Source organism: Sus scrofa, chromosome 8 (assembly GCF_054392235.1).
Source record: "Sus scrofa isolate SSC_HxYL_T2T_F1_AM1 chromosome 8, Sscrofa_HxYL_maternal_Yorkshire_Landrace_v2.0, whole genome shotgun sequence".
In the NCBI taxonomy this organism is placed as follows: domain Eukaryota; kingdom Metazoa; phylum Chordata; class Mammalia; order Artiodactyla; family Suidae; genus Sus; species Sus scrofa.
Window position 1 is genome coordinate 136840029 of NC_139390.1, and position 14479 is coordinate 136854507.

The 14479-nt window shown below is 44.3% G+C and overlaps 1 protein-coding gene across 22 annotated transcripts in view; it reads right to left on the bottom strand.

Moving 5' to 3' along the window:
* Positions 1-14479, bottom strand: part of HERC3 (HECT and RLD domain containing E3 ubiquitin protein ligase 3) — a 181203-nt gene that overhangs the window by 38399 nt on the left and 128325 nt on the right. For 17 of the 22 annotated variants that reach the window (XM_084973455.1, XM_084973457.1, XM_084973454.1 and 14 more), the window contains 4 exons: positions 12856-13019; positions 12393-12506; positions 1136-1159; positions 955-1044 (listed from right to left, as the gene is read on the bottom strand). In XM_084973455.1, the coding sequence (XP_084829581.1) occupies positions 955-1044; positions 1136-1159; positions 12393-12506; positions 12856-13019 (392 nt within the window). Of the gene's footprint in view, positions 1-396; positions 1045-1135; positions 1160-5383; positions 7262-11117; positions 12507-12855; positions 14368-14479 lie in introns of those variants that run through there. The other 5 variants (XR_014813393.1, XR_014813394.1, XR_014813395.1 and 2 more) reach the window with 3 other exon arrangements.

Consider the following 14479-nt stretch of genomic DNA (forward strand, 5'->3'; position numbering starts at 1 on the left):
TCGGTCCATGAGGTCAAATATTTACTATGCGACCCTTTATTAAGACACTTGCCATGGATGCAGCTAGAGATTCTCACACTAGATGAAGTAAGTCAGAAAGAGAAAGACAAATACCATAACATCACTATTATGTGGAATCTAAAATATGGCACAAGTGATCCTGTCTATAAAACAGAAACAGACCCATGGACAGAGAACAGACTTGCAGTTGCCAAGCAGGAGGGAGTGGGACGGACTGGGATTTTGGGTTTAGTAGACACAGACTATTACAGTTAAATGGACAAGTGGAGTTCCCATGGTGGCGCAGTGGTTAAGGAATCCGACTAGGAACCATGAGGTTGCGGGTTCGGTCCCTGCCCTTGCTCAGTGGGTTAACGATCCGGCAACGCCGTGAGCTGTGGTGTAGGTTGCAGACGCGGCTCGGAGCCCGCATTGCTGTGGCTCTGGTGTAGACTGGCGGCTACAGCTCCAATTCGGCCCCTAGCCTGGGAACCTCCACATGCCGCGGGCGCAGCCCTAGAAAAGGCAAAAAGACAAAAAAATAAAAATAAAATGGATAAGCAATGAGGTCCTAACTGCACAGCACAGGGAACTATATCCAGTCTCTTGGAAAAAAACATGATGGGAGATAATGTAAGAAAAGAAATGGATATAGATGTATGACTGGGTCACTTTGCTGTAGAGCAGACATTGGCACAACACTGTAAATCAATTATACTCTAATAAAATTTTTTTTAAAGGAGACACTTGCCAACCCTCAGTTTATGTAAATGCGCATTCACATATACATGTTATATTCAATATAAAATTGCTGAAAACATTTCTAATAGTTCTAAAAGTAACAATGGAACTTCATCTAAATAAACTTTCTCCTATTTTCTCCTAGGAAAAATTATACCTGAATGTGTAAGATGAAAGAAACCTCGCAAGAAAACAATTTTTAAAATATGTTACCTGCATCTGCAGTTCAGCATCAGTCTGTAACATTTTGGTCTTGGCTTGGGCATCAAAGATGAAAGGGTAGGAACAGAGTGTTACAGTATCCTAGAATAAAACATTTTATTGGCAATATTATAGTTCCAGAGAGAATGCTGCTGGAAAAACACATAAATAAATTTTTAAAAGGATCATTTACCTGTATTATAGATGGTCTAGCTTTCTGCGTAAAGAAAAATAAAAAGTCTCTTAGTTGGACTGCAAAACTGGAACTTTTTACCCCTTACAAATAAAAACAAAGAACAAAACCAGATACCCTATCTGACCATGTGGCCATGGAACTAACACCGTTTGAACAGCTGACTGGAGTCTGGATGGAATACACCAGAGACGCTGATGGACACAGACTGAGAAAAACACTAAAAACGATTTTTTAAAAAATTTTAAAGGAGCTTTATAAGTCATTTCACTAACTCCGTGTTTTACAGCGTTAACAGAATTCTCATTTCTAAGAAATCTCATCCCAAAACAGGAGCTTTACAACCAAGACTTCAGAGGTTAATTTTGCTGAGCAAAGTGGATACTGCAAGTTTCATGTGTCAAGATGTTTAGCCTTCTTCACAAACACACCCAGTTACTCTTGGGAGAAACCAGGTATTTAGAAAACTGTCCCTAATTAGGCATCTACACCAATGTTTGGCCTACAGAAGACATTCCATCAATTCATGGAAGAAGTCTGAATAAATTTTGAGGACACTAACAGGACAGGTGTACTTCATTCTACTCCACGTTACTGCATTTCACAGACACCACATGGGTGTGTCCGCTTGTTTTACAAATGGAAAGTTTTGTGGCAATCCGGAGTCTTGCAAGTGTATCAATGCCATTTTTCCAATAGAAGTCTCTGTGTCACATTTTGGTAATTCTCCCCAAATTTCAAACCTTCTCATTATTATTACATTTGTTATGGTCTGTGACCAGTGATCTTGGTGTTACTACTGCAAAAAGATTATGACTTGCTGAAGGCTAAGGTGATGGTGAGAATTTTTTATCAACAAAGTATTTTTAATTAAGGTTTGTACTTTGTTTTTTAAACATAATGCTCCTGCACACCTAACAGACTACAGCATGGTATAAACATAACTTTTATAGGTATTGGGAAACCAAAAAAATTCATATGACTTGCATTACTGCCATATTTGCTTTATTGTGGAGGTGCAGAACCAAACTCAAAACATTTCACAACCATAAACGTATCTAAGAGGTACGTTAGTTTCATTTATCAGGAGAAAAAAAGAACTCTCTCCTGAAAGGCTTTGTTAAGTTAATAAATAATGTCTGCTACATAACCTAACAGAAACAAACAAAAAATCAATGGTACAGATCACACTGACCCGTAGCAGAATATCTCAAGCAGAAAACGATGTGTTTATTCCCAGAGGTGTGAGAGTGCGCCACGATTTTTTTTTTTTTTTTTTTAGGGCCACACCTGTGCCACATGGTAGTTCCCAGGTGAGGAGTCCAATTGGAGCTACAGCCACTGGCCTGTGCCGCAGCTGCAGCCACGCCAGATCTGAGCCATGTCTGCAACCTACACCACAGCTCATGGCAATGCCAGATCCCTGACCCACGGAACAGGGCCAGGGATTGAACCCACATCCTCATGGATACTAGTCAGGTTCGTTATTGCTGAGCCACAACAGGAACTCCCTCCATGCATTTGTTTTTTAATTTCTGTGGGTTTTTTTTTTTATGGTATTCTAAACAAAATAAAAATACATTCTGAATGGCTTCCTTCTGATGGTGTGTTGCATATAATTTGCATTTTTTGTGTGTGTGTCTTTTTTTTCTTTTCAGGGCTGCACCCACAGCATATGGAGGTTCCCAGGCTAGGAGTTGAATCAGAGCTGTAGCTGCCGGCCTACACCACAGCCACAGCAACGCTGGATCCTTAACCCACTGAGCAAGGCCAGGGATCAAACCCGTTTCCTCATGGATTCTAGTTGGGTTTGTTAACCACTGAGCCACGAGGGGAACTCCTGCATTTATTTTAATGACTGCACTGGTGCTGCGTTATACTGAACTGTCCAAGGGTAATAAGCGAAGAGGGAAAGCAGACTTCTTTGTAAGTGATGCATTTGCGCCCAGGAAAAGGCTGGAGCAGCCCTGGCTCACTGCTTGAATGAAGTTTAACAGCAGCTCAAAGGACAAAAGCGAGCTGAGTCACCCCAGGGCGCGCAGCCTCGGGGCTCAAGTCCCCAGGCCTGGCTGCAGGCAGTCCTGACGGCAGCGCAAATGCGGTCTGGTTTCAGGCCAAATCAGTGAGGCTAACTGGTGTTTTGCTGATTTTGGACTTTTGTTCGTATTTAATGTGTAAACTTGGTTTGGGTTTATAATGTTTAAAAGCTCTATGGAGAACAAGTGTATACCTACCTCCTTTTGGGTTTGTGACTATTTCCATGGCATCATTTTAGAGCAATTTGAATTAAAATCCACCCTTTATCCTTTAGAAACAGGCTCCGTCAGGGATCTTGGACCATTGCCCTGGACTGAGAAACGCCAAGTGGAGAGAGGATTCCAGTGCAGGGAGACGAGGCATGAACTCCTGCACCTAAAACCCAAGCTGACTGGACTCATTCTCAGGCCCACTTCCCCAATTACTAGAATTCTGGAACTGAAATCACTAGAATAAACACACACGCACACACACAACACCCCACCACAGCACCCTGGCTTCTGCCCTAGGTCCCTACAGAAGGTACGCGTGTCCTGGGAAAGCGTGTTTAAGACTGGTGCCAATATCCAGAATTTTCGAATCTTCTCAGCAGAGATTTTATTCTAAGCATCATTTGCCTACCCTCAAGGCAAATCAAAGACCTTTATAACGTGTGTTGGTTTGTACAGCAAGATAAAGCTTTGAATGCTTCCAATGTAAGAATGATTATGGGAGATGTGACAACAGTGGCGGTACAAACAGCTGCGGGCATTAATTACAACGTCCCAGTGTACAGTGGGCCCTCCTGACCCACAGGGTCCACATCTGCAGAGTCATCAACCTCAGATGGAAAATACCGGGTGGGGGGGGACTTACAGAAACTTCCAGAGAGCAACACTTGAATCTGCCACACACGGGCAACGATGTCCATAGCATTTACACTGCGTTAGGCATGATAAGTAATCAAGAGACCCTTAAAGTATATGAAAGGATGCAGGCAGGTTGTATGCAAATGTGACACCACTGCGGACGAGAGACTTGAGTGTGGAGAATTCTGCCATGCGGGTCCGGGCTCAAGGAACCAACCCCCCGTGGACCTAGCAGCCTTAAATACTGGTGATTTGATTGGTGCAATACAGTGATTTCAGACTGTATTTCTCGGCTCTCCCCAGTTCTGCAACTCCCTCCGAGCCCCCTCTCCTTGCAACGCCCACCACCAGCCCCCCCGACCCCTTTACCGCTCCCCTTCTGCAGCTCGTAGTCCTCCCATCACCCCCTGCCGGACCCCGACCCCACCCCTGAAAGAGGGTGCTCTGGGAGGCAGGCTGATCTCTGCTCTGGAGAAGGAGAGCGGGAAGAGGAGGTAGGGTCACCGGATGACGAAGTCGGCTGGAAAGAAACCCAGCTGGGAACCAGAGCCAAGGCCAGAGGATGGGGGTCCAGGAGACCCCGACCCCAGGGGAGGACTGCGGCGCCGGCTCTGGGAAGGTGAAGAAGGCAAGGGTGTTCAGAAAAAGACGCAGCAGACCTGTTTCAACGTCTATTTTTAGGTCTATAATTTTTTTTGACAAGTCTATGGGGCTTTGATTTGAAATATAAGAATTTCATTTCACTGATTTCTATTTTGTAGATGCTAATTTTTTTTTTTTAATTTGCTTTTTTTTTTTCAGGGCTGTACCTGTGGCATGTGGAAGCTCCCAGGCTAGGGGTTGAATCGGAGCTACAGCTGCCAGCCTACACCACAGCCACAGCCACGCAGGATCCGAGGTGTGTCTGTGACCCACACCACAGCTCATGGCAACGCCGGATCCTTAATTGGCTAAGCGAGGCCAGGGATCAAACCTCATGGTTCCTAGTCAGTTTCCGCTGCACCACAACGGTAACTCCAGATGCTAAACACTTTAGAAATGATATTAATACTGGCATTTTCGCACTCCATGAACTGAAGAGCAGAACGGCAGTATTCCGATTCTGCTCCCTGACTGCTCTCCCTCACCTAGGAGGATGAGATCCCCCTGAGAGGCTGCGTGTCCTGGGCCATCCCTTCCCCACCAGGGGGTCTCACACACCTAAAGCCAAAAGGTGCTAGTGATGCATCATGGGTCAAGTGCTGCTGCTCGAAATGGGGTTGCGCCGTGACCTTAGTTCATTTTTTTAAAAACTATATGAGCCAATGAGTAAATACCGGGTTCAGAACTGGACAACTGAGAAACTGGGAATATCTTTTTCCTCTTTTTTTTTTTAATTTTAAGTCAGCATTTCCTAAATGGGGCTGTGACTGGGGACAACGGGTAGGACACAAACACGGGAGCCTCTGTCTTGGGGCCTGTCTGGCACCACGGGTCCCTGCACCTCGCTGAGCAGATCCGGCTCCCAGCAAAGACTGGGGCCTCACCTCCCCGATGCACGATGTGCTGGTCCCTGCCCAGGATGACACACACAGACAAGGTCACAGCGACTTGAGTCTTCAGGTTTGAAGCATTTACTTGGTGTCACTGACTTCCTCACCTCTGCTGCCCTCTAGGGGCAGGTCACAGAGTTACTCACTCTACGTTCTAGTCAGTTTCCAAGTGTAGATGATGGCAGTTTATTAATTGAAATAAATAAACCACTACCACCTATGCTTTAAAATAAAAGTCCGCCACTTCAAAATGTTCCTTTTGTGCTCCCTAACCTTGTGCACACAAGTGTTTCGTCCCTGAAATGACCTTTTCACTACGCTGAACACCTCACAGAGGCAGCCACCACGTCCTATATGTGTCTCTGTTCCCAGGCACGGGACAGACTGCTTCCTGAAAAACACTTAAAAAGGGCTTGCCACATGCCAGGCACCAGGTTCGTTGCCAAGTAAGACCTTCCCATGCTTTCTCCCATTTAATTTTCATAATGTCATTATAATTCTTATGTATAAATGAGGATGCTAGGCTTATAGAAACGAAAACACCTGCCCAAGGTCGCATAGGTCGTGGGCCACAGTTGAGACTTTTGAATCCAGTTCTTTCTGACAAAAGCACGTGCTCTGAGCAGCCTTGACTATGACCACACTAAAAAATTTAACACATCAAAATCATTTATTGTGAGACACACACACACACATAGGAAAATTATTCAGCCATGAAAAAGGCAATCCTGCCATGTGCAACAACATGGGTGAAACTGAAGGACGTTTATGCTCAGTGAAATAAGCCAGACAGAGAAGGACAAATGCTGTACAACCTCACCTATATGTGGAGTCTTTAAAGAAAGAAAGAAAGAAAGAAAGAAAGAAAGAAAGAAAGAAAGAAAGAAAGAAAGCAAGCCAGCCAGCCTCATAGATACAGAAAAATGGTGGTTGCCGGGGGCTGGTGGGGAGACGGAATGCAGGCAGAAGGGGAGATGTAGGTCAAACGGCACAACCTTTTCAGCTGTCAGTCAGTCCTGGAGATCTAGGTCATGACACAGAATTACATACTGGACGTTTGTTGAGAGTGCATCTTAAGCATCCGCAAGACCCATAAAAAACAAGTTAACTGTGTGAGACATTGGATGGGTTAATTACCTTGATCTCTGTAGCTACTTCACAATGTGTGTGTATATCAAAGCATCACACTGCACACTTTAAATACATACAATGTTGTTTGTTAATTACCCCTCAGTGAAGCTGGGGGAGAAATTCACTTATTGTTCATTACTACCATTTACAACTGATTAAGTCCAGAAATAAACCCATGGATATATGGCTAATTAGGTTATATTAAGGAGGCAAGATCACACAATGTGAAAAGGACAGGCTCTTCAACACATGGTGTTGAGAAAACTGGACAGGCGCACACGAAAGAATGAAACTATCTCACTATCTTACTTATCATACATAAAAACTAACTCAAAGTGATTGAAAGACTTGAATGTGAGACCCAAGACATAAAACTCATAGAAGAAAACACAGGTAGTAATAAGCAACTTGCCATCCATCTTGGCAATGAGTTTTTTGGATCTGACTTCAAAATCAAAAGTGACATAAGGGGAGTTCCTGTCATGGTGCAGTGGAAATGAATCTGATCAGTAACCATGAGGGCACAGGTTCAATCCCTGGCTTCACTCAGTGAGTTAAGGATCTGGCATTGCCATGAGCTGTGGTGTAGGTCACAGATGTGGCTCAGATCTTGAGTTGCTGTGGTGTACGCCGGCAGCTATAGCTCTGATCAACCCCTAGTCTGGGAACTTCCATGTGCCACAAGTATGGCCCTAAAAAGCAAAAAAAAAAAAAAAAAAAAAAAAAAAAAAGGCAACAAAAACAAAAATAAACAAATGGAACAATACCAAACTAAAAAGCTTTCCTGCATGGCAAAGGAAATCATCAACAAAATTTGAAAAGGCAGCCTACAGAATGTGAGAGGTATTTGCAAATACATCTGATAAAACGTTAATGTCCAAAATATACAAAGCACTCATACAACTCAGTATCAAAACAAAAACCACAAGCTAATTAAAAAATAGGCAGAGAATCAGAACAGATTTTTTTCCAAAGGCACACATGTGGCCACCAGGCACATGAAAAGATGCTCGACATCCCTAATCATCAGGGAAACGCACATCCAAACCACAACGAGCTACCACCTCACACCTGTCAGAATGGCTATTACCAAAAAGACAACAAATAGCAAGTGTGTCGGGTTTGGGGGGGGGGGGCAAGGAGAAAAGGGATGCTGGGCATGTAAACTGAGGCAGCCACTGGAGAAACTGTTTGGAGGTCACGCAAAAAAATTAAAAACAGAATTACCATATGATTGTGCAATGCCTCTTCTGGGTATTCATTTAAAGAAAGGGAAACACTAATTCAACAAGATATACGTACCCCTATATTCATCGCAGCCTTATAGGAAAACATATAAAATTTAGCCGAGAGGAAAACAACCCAGGTGTCCATAGATGGGTGAATGGATAAAGAAGATGGGGGGATATCTAGCCCCACAATGGAACAGTTCTCATGTAACCAAGCAGGAGCCCACGGAGCCTTTCCCGGGACAGACGCTTGCCCCACAGCCTCTGCTTTATTAGCTCCTCCCTGAGGTACCTGGATAATAGCAGCTGCTGTCAATTTCCCCAGTAGCTTTGCTGATGCCGAGACCCCCTCCAAAAGGAAGGATTAACGCCCTGATGAGTATGCAGCCCCCAGACCTACGAGCCCCCCCTGCGGAGATGTGAGCCCCTGCCCTGTTACCTCGCCATCAGCCCATCGGAGAACCGCGCAGGAGCTGATCACAGCCCGGACTCTCCTCCCTCGCTTGGCCTTTAAAAATGCATTCCTGAAGCCCACGGGGGATTTGGGGTGTTTTGAGCACTAGCGGCCCTGGGCGTCTTGCTTGGCGCCCTGAAATACGCTGCCCTTTCCTTCACTAAAACCCAGCATCAAAAATTTGCTCTACTGCACCCAGGCGAGCAGACTCGGGTTTCACACTTAGACACCAAGGATGGCATCTTGTGAATTCCCTGGTGGCTCAGTGGGTTAGGATCCAGCACTGTCACTGCTGTGCGGCAGGTTCAGTCTCTGGCCCGGGAACTTCCACATGCCATGGGCATGGCCAAAAAACCAAAACTTAAAATGAAAACAAACAAACAAAAAAGAAAGAATGGAATCTTGCCATTTTCAACATGAATGGCGCTGGAGGGCATTATGCTACGTGAAATAAGTTGGACGAGGAAAGACAAATGTTGATTTTACTTGTACTTGGAATCGAAACAGATAAACCAAATCGAAACAAAAAAACAAGGTCATAGGCAAGAAAGTTTAGTGGTTGCCAGAGGGGAGAGGGGATGGAGGGTGGGTGAAGAGAGTCAAAAACATAACCTTCCAGTTATCAAATAAACAAGTCACAGTGATGTAATGCACAGTACGGTGACTACAGATAATAAAACTGTACTGCGTGTTCTAGTTGCTAAATTTGCTAAGAGAATAAATCTTAAAAGTCATCACTACAAGAAAAAATATTTGTAACTAGGTGTGGCGACAGAATGAGACTTAAGGTAGTGATCATTTCACAGTGTATATCAACACCGAGTCGTTATGGCATACACCCGAGATGAACACAATGCCATGTCAATGAAACCTCGAAAAAAAATCAGTCAAAAAATTAATATACGAAACAGCTTTAGCATTTTAGCTTAAAATCCAAGCTACCAAGAAATTTAAACTTCAATTTCTAATAGTATTGTATAAAACGGAAAAAAAATCCACAGAAATCACAAAAAGTCACACAGTAACTTCACCTAATTTTCTATCTTTCTATAACTACCTTAATTATTGAAGGGGAAATGAGCATCTGGTATTTAAGACTTTTATTTGCTTATCAAATGTTAAGAGAAAGGAACTATAAAAAAGTTATCTAAGTTGCTCACTTAAGGACCTCATACCACAGTCGTGAAAATCTGTGTTTTAATGCCAGCAACTTCTTCGGGGTCAAAAAGAATTAAGAGCTCATTAGAATTATTTTATTCAGCAACCAGTCACAGAAAGGGTAGACTAAAACTCAGAAAGATTGGCTTTTACAGCGAACTGAATTGATGGAAAAATTGCTTAACTTCTCTGGGCCTCCAATTTCTCAAGGAGCAGCAACAAAGCAGTCAGCTAAATAATTCACAGGGAGTACTTCAGCTCTTAACATTTTATGAGTCAGTGAATATTTATTTACAAATTGATAAAACAGAAGAGCTTCTCTCTTTATATTTTCTAAATGAACAGAAGGAAACAGAGCTCACTGTTAGCCTCTGTGAAATTTCCCACGTAAACTCATTTAGAAAATTCACCCACTTTTTAAGAGAGTATTTTGGTTTTTTAAGGTCATCAAAAATCTTATTAAAAATGCAATATTGCGTCTGGCATTGATCATCTATTATTTGACAAAGAAAATAATCTCCCTTAATTAAAAAAACCCATTTAAATGCCTTGCTTCTGGACACGAGTGCTGACCTCCAAAAGCCCTGCAGGGAAATACTGTCTCATGCTGGTGATGAATCAGCTCCACCGGCAAGGATTCCTCTCGGATGCAGCTGCTGTGTGTGGCTTCACCTCATATAATAACCAAGTTATCCCTCTGTTTTCTGACCTCATATAAGAACCAAGTTATCCCTGTTTTCTGACATCATGGAAGTTTGCACATAATCCACAGATAGGGATGCTAAGAAGCCTTACACACACCCCACGCCAGTCTGCAACCAAACCGAGAGTCAGGCTGGGGGCGGCAGGCGCAAACCTGCAGTTCTTACAGCGGGAACTAGGTCAGGGATCCGTGATATTTTCACGGATGGGTTACCTGCTACATTTAGGGTTGCATGTTAACCCCAAATCAGAGGTCGCCTGGAGGATTCAGGCAGGTAACAGAAGACGACTGCAGCAGGCGAGCTGTGAGATGAGGACAATCAGCAAATGACCCTCTCCCCATATCAAAATCAAGCTGCAGTGGGGACTCTGGCACAGAGAAGCCTTGTCCACAGAGCCTGTACTCAATGCCAGCCAACTGGTGCCATCTGGGAAGACAGGTCACGAAGCTAGATCTTCCAAGTCTCAAGAAAAGCCAGAAATTCATCTTGTGTCTTGACTTTTTAAAATTATGATAAACTTCTCTGACCTCAACCTTACAAATGTTTTCTCAGGTCAGGCTCCCAAGAAAAGCAAAAATAAACCAATGGGACCTAACCAAACTGACAAGCTTTTGCACAGCCAAGGAAACCATAAAAAACAAAACCAAAAAGATGACTTACAGAATCAGAGAAAATAGTTTCAAACGATGCAACCGACAAGGGCTTAATCTCTAAAATACACCAACCACTAATACAACTCAACAGCAAAAAAAAAGCCAACAACCTAATGGAAAAATGGGCAAAAGACCTGAATAGACATTTCTCCAAAGAAGACATACAGATGGCCAACAAGCACATGAAAAAAATGCTCCACATCCCTGATTATTAGAGAAATGCAAACCAAAACTACCATGAGATACCACCTCACACCTGTCAGAATGGCCATCGCTAATAAGTCCACAAATAACAAATGCTGGAAGGGGTGTGGAGAAAAGGGAACCCTCCTGCACTGTTGGTGGGAATGTAAGCTGGTACAACCACCATGGAGATCAGTATGGAGATACCTCAGAAAACTATACATAGAACTACCATAGGACCCAGCAATCCCACTCTTGGGCACACATCCGGACAAAACTTTCCTTGAAAAAGACACATGCACCTGCATGTTCACTGCAGCACTACTCACAATAGCCAAGACATGGAATCAACCCAAATGTCCATCGACAGATGATTGGATTAGGAAGATGTGGTATATATACACAATGGAATACTACTCAACCATAAAAAAAGAACAAAATCATGCCATTTGCAGCAACATGGATGGAACTAGAGACTCTCATACTCAGTGTAGTAAGTCAGAAAGACAAAGACAAATACCATGTGATATCACTTGTATCTGGAATCTAATATAGGGCACAAATGAACCTTTCCACAGAAAAGAAGCTCATGGACTTGGGAGAACAGACTTGTGGTTGTCAAGGGGGAAGGGGAGGGAGTGGGATGGACTGGGAAGCTAGGGTTAACAGATGCAGACTGTTGCCTTAGGAATGGCTAAGCAAAGAGATCCTGCTGTGCAGCCCTGGGAACTGTATCTAGTCACTTATGATGGAGCCTGATAATGTAAGAAAAAACATGTATGTGTGACTGGGTCACCTTGCTGTGCAGTAGACAACTGACAGAACACTGTCAACCAGCTATAAAGGAAAAAAATCATTTAAACACATTTTAAAAAATTGTGATAACAGTCAAAGTTTGCCATCTTTACCATTTTGAAGTGGACAGTTCACTAGTGCTACGTTCACACCATCGTGCAATGATCTCCAGAACTTTCTCATCCTGCAAAGCTGAAAACTCTGTGCCCCATTTCCCCTCCCCCAGACCCTGACAACCACCGCTGTACTTTGTCTCTGTGTCTGACCACTCCAGACACCCTGCTTCTCGTAAATGTCTAACTAACGCTTACACCATCCCAGGTTACTACCCACTTCTGCCTGCTTGTGACCGTTCACAACTACTCAAAGCACTTCAGTGTCTGAAGAACACAAAAGCCGGGGGCTAAAACGCAGATGTGACCCTAACATCAAAGCCAAGGGCAAATTAGAGAGTGCGGAGGCGCATCGCTTGTCCTTATTTGTCCTCGGAGAAGAGATGAAAGCTTTCAGATACGCTTTACACGAGTTCTTACCATGCCTGCTTGATGCAAGAACCACATGAGGTAGTCTTCCTGGATGTCCACGAGACTGGAGATCTCAGGAATGTAAAACGTATCATACTCCACATGCTTCACTTTAAGATTGACCTGACGAAGGACAAAACAAGGACACCTAAGACCCGGGCAACTGGGTCTTCCTTCAAGGCTCCCCCTAGACCATCTGGGTGGATCGTCCTACCCGCATCTCCTTGCCCATCTCCCCATGGCTCCTCTCTAGGCTCACCTTTTTTTTTGCCATTTCTTGGGCCACCCCCATGGCATATGGAGGTTCCCAGGCTAGGGGTCTAATCGGAGCTGTAGCCGCCAGCCTACACCACAGCCACAGCAACGCGGGATCCTTAACCCACTGAGCTAGGCCAGGGATCGAACCTGCAACCTCATGGTTCCCAGTGGGACTTGCTAACTGCTGCGCCACGACGGGAACTCCCAGGCTCACCTTGTACAACTTCTCCAAGAGCCTGAGCGCGGCTGTGATGTAATTGTTAAACAGCACAGGAATTAAGAACGTCTTCCTTCCTCTCAGCAGATACACGACAGCCCCTTTATAGAGGTTTACCAGCTTCGTGAAATATTTCGGGCATACCTGAGACCACCAGTTATCTTTAGGAAGAAAGGAAAGACATAGTCTCAACACGTCATCTTGAGGCGAGCGTGTATGCCTTCTGCCTACCAGCTAAAAACTGCTCCAGCTAGAAGGTAAGCATTAGTCTAAAATACAGTTTCCCCACACTGGCTTGGCAAAGAAGCCATTAGAGCATTTCTGCAGAGAGCAGCAGGTGCACGAGAATCCTGGAGCTTTTTTTTCTCAAGCTTTATCTGAGTTTTTTTCCCTCAAGGACCTCATTCAGAAGACCCATCGCAAAGTTCGGTTCCAAGGGCGCATGTGCCCAAGATGCTGAGGCACCTGTTTGGGGCAGGAGCGTCCTCGTACCCTGGTCCTTTCAGCCTTCTTCTCAGCCACCACCTAAGCCCTGGCCGAGGAATGCTGAGGACCACATGCCCCGGAAGCAGCACCCGTACAGCAACCAGTCCTTTCTTGGAGGAGGACTGTCAGGGGGGAAACCCTTATTTCTGTTTCTTACTCAACAATGCTTTCTCTTAACCAGACAAGACCCTACCACTGCTTCCCACTTTGCCAGGAACAAGCCTGGTCACACGAACATATTTACAGGAGGAGGAAATATAAGGCCTAAGGTTTTTAAACTATATTCCCGAAAACGTAAAAAGGCAGTGGCAGGGGGAATGGCCAAAACAAAGAAGGCAAAATACTGATCCCTGGATTTGCGGGATGGCTACCTGCGGGGTTCTCTCTACTTTGCGGTATTCTTTTAAAGTGCTATAGTTAGAAGTTAAAAACAAAGGAAATGGAAAACGGAACAGTTCTGATCTCTCTGTGCTATCCTACCTGGAAAAATTAAAACTAAAAAAAAAAAACCCTCCCAACTTCAAAGTCAGGCAATGCTCCTTCAGAGAGAGCCATCTCTACCTCGTGGTCTATTCGACCACCTGGGCACATATGCCCCAAAGGGCTTTTGATCTTGAAAAAAACTAAGGACTAGCATATTACTACTGCTTTCATGCCTGTCTGTTTTTGTATCTTCCACAAAGGCAGCAGCATCATGGAACTGCCAGTATGCCATCCTCAGCCACGCAGGTCTCTTTCCTCACGGGGGGACCACACTCAACTAACACCCTGGTCCATATGGGATGCAGAAGTTACTGAGCTGCAGGGAACACCTAAAAACATGAAAAATCACCAGGAAAAACAAAACAAAACAAAAAAGCCAAAAGGAAAAAGCCAGGCGACAGACTTTGTGCGCATGTGATTAATAAAAACATCTCAGGCGCTACTCCCATGAGAGGCGCTCTCCAGTTCACTGAGGAACAGAAGGTTCTTATCTCAGCAAAGTATCCGAGGCCTGCAAAAATCAGTGTGGACTCAACTGTCCTAAAAAAGAAAAACAAAACAAACGTTTGGTAAGTCTCCACTACGTCCTCTCCTGTTCCGGAGACCCTTGTGTCACACCACGACTGTTCATTGCACTCCCGCCCCCCAAGCC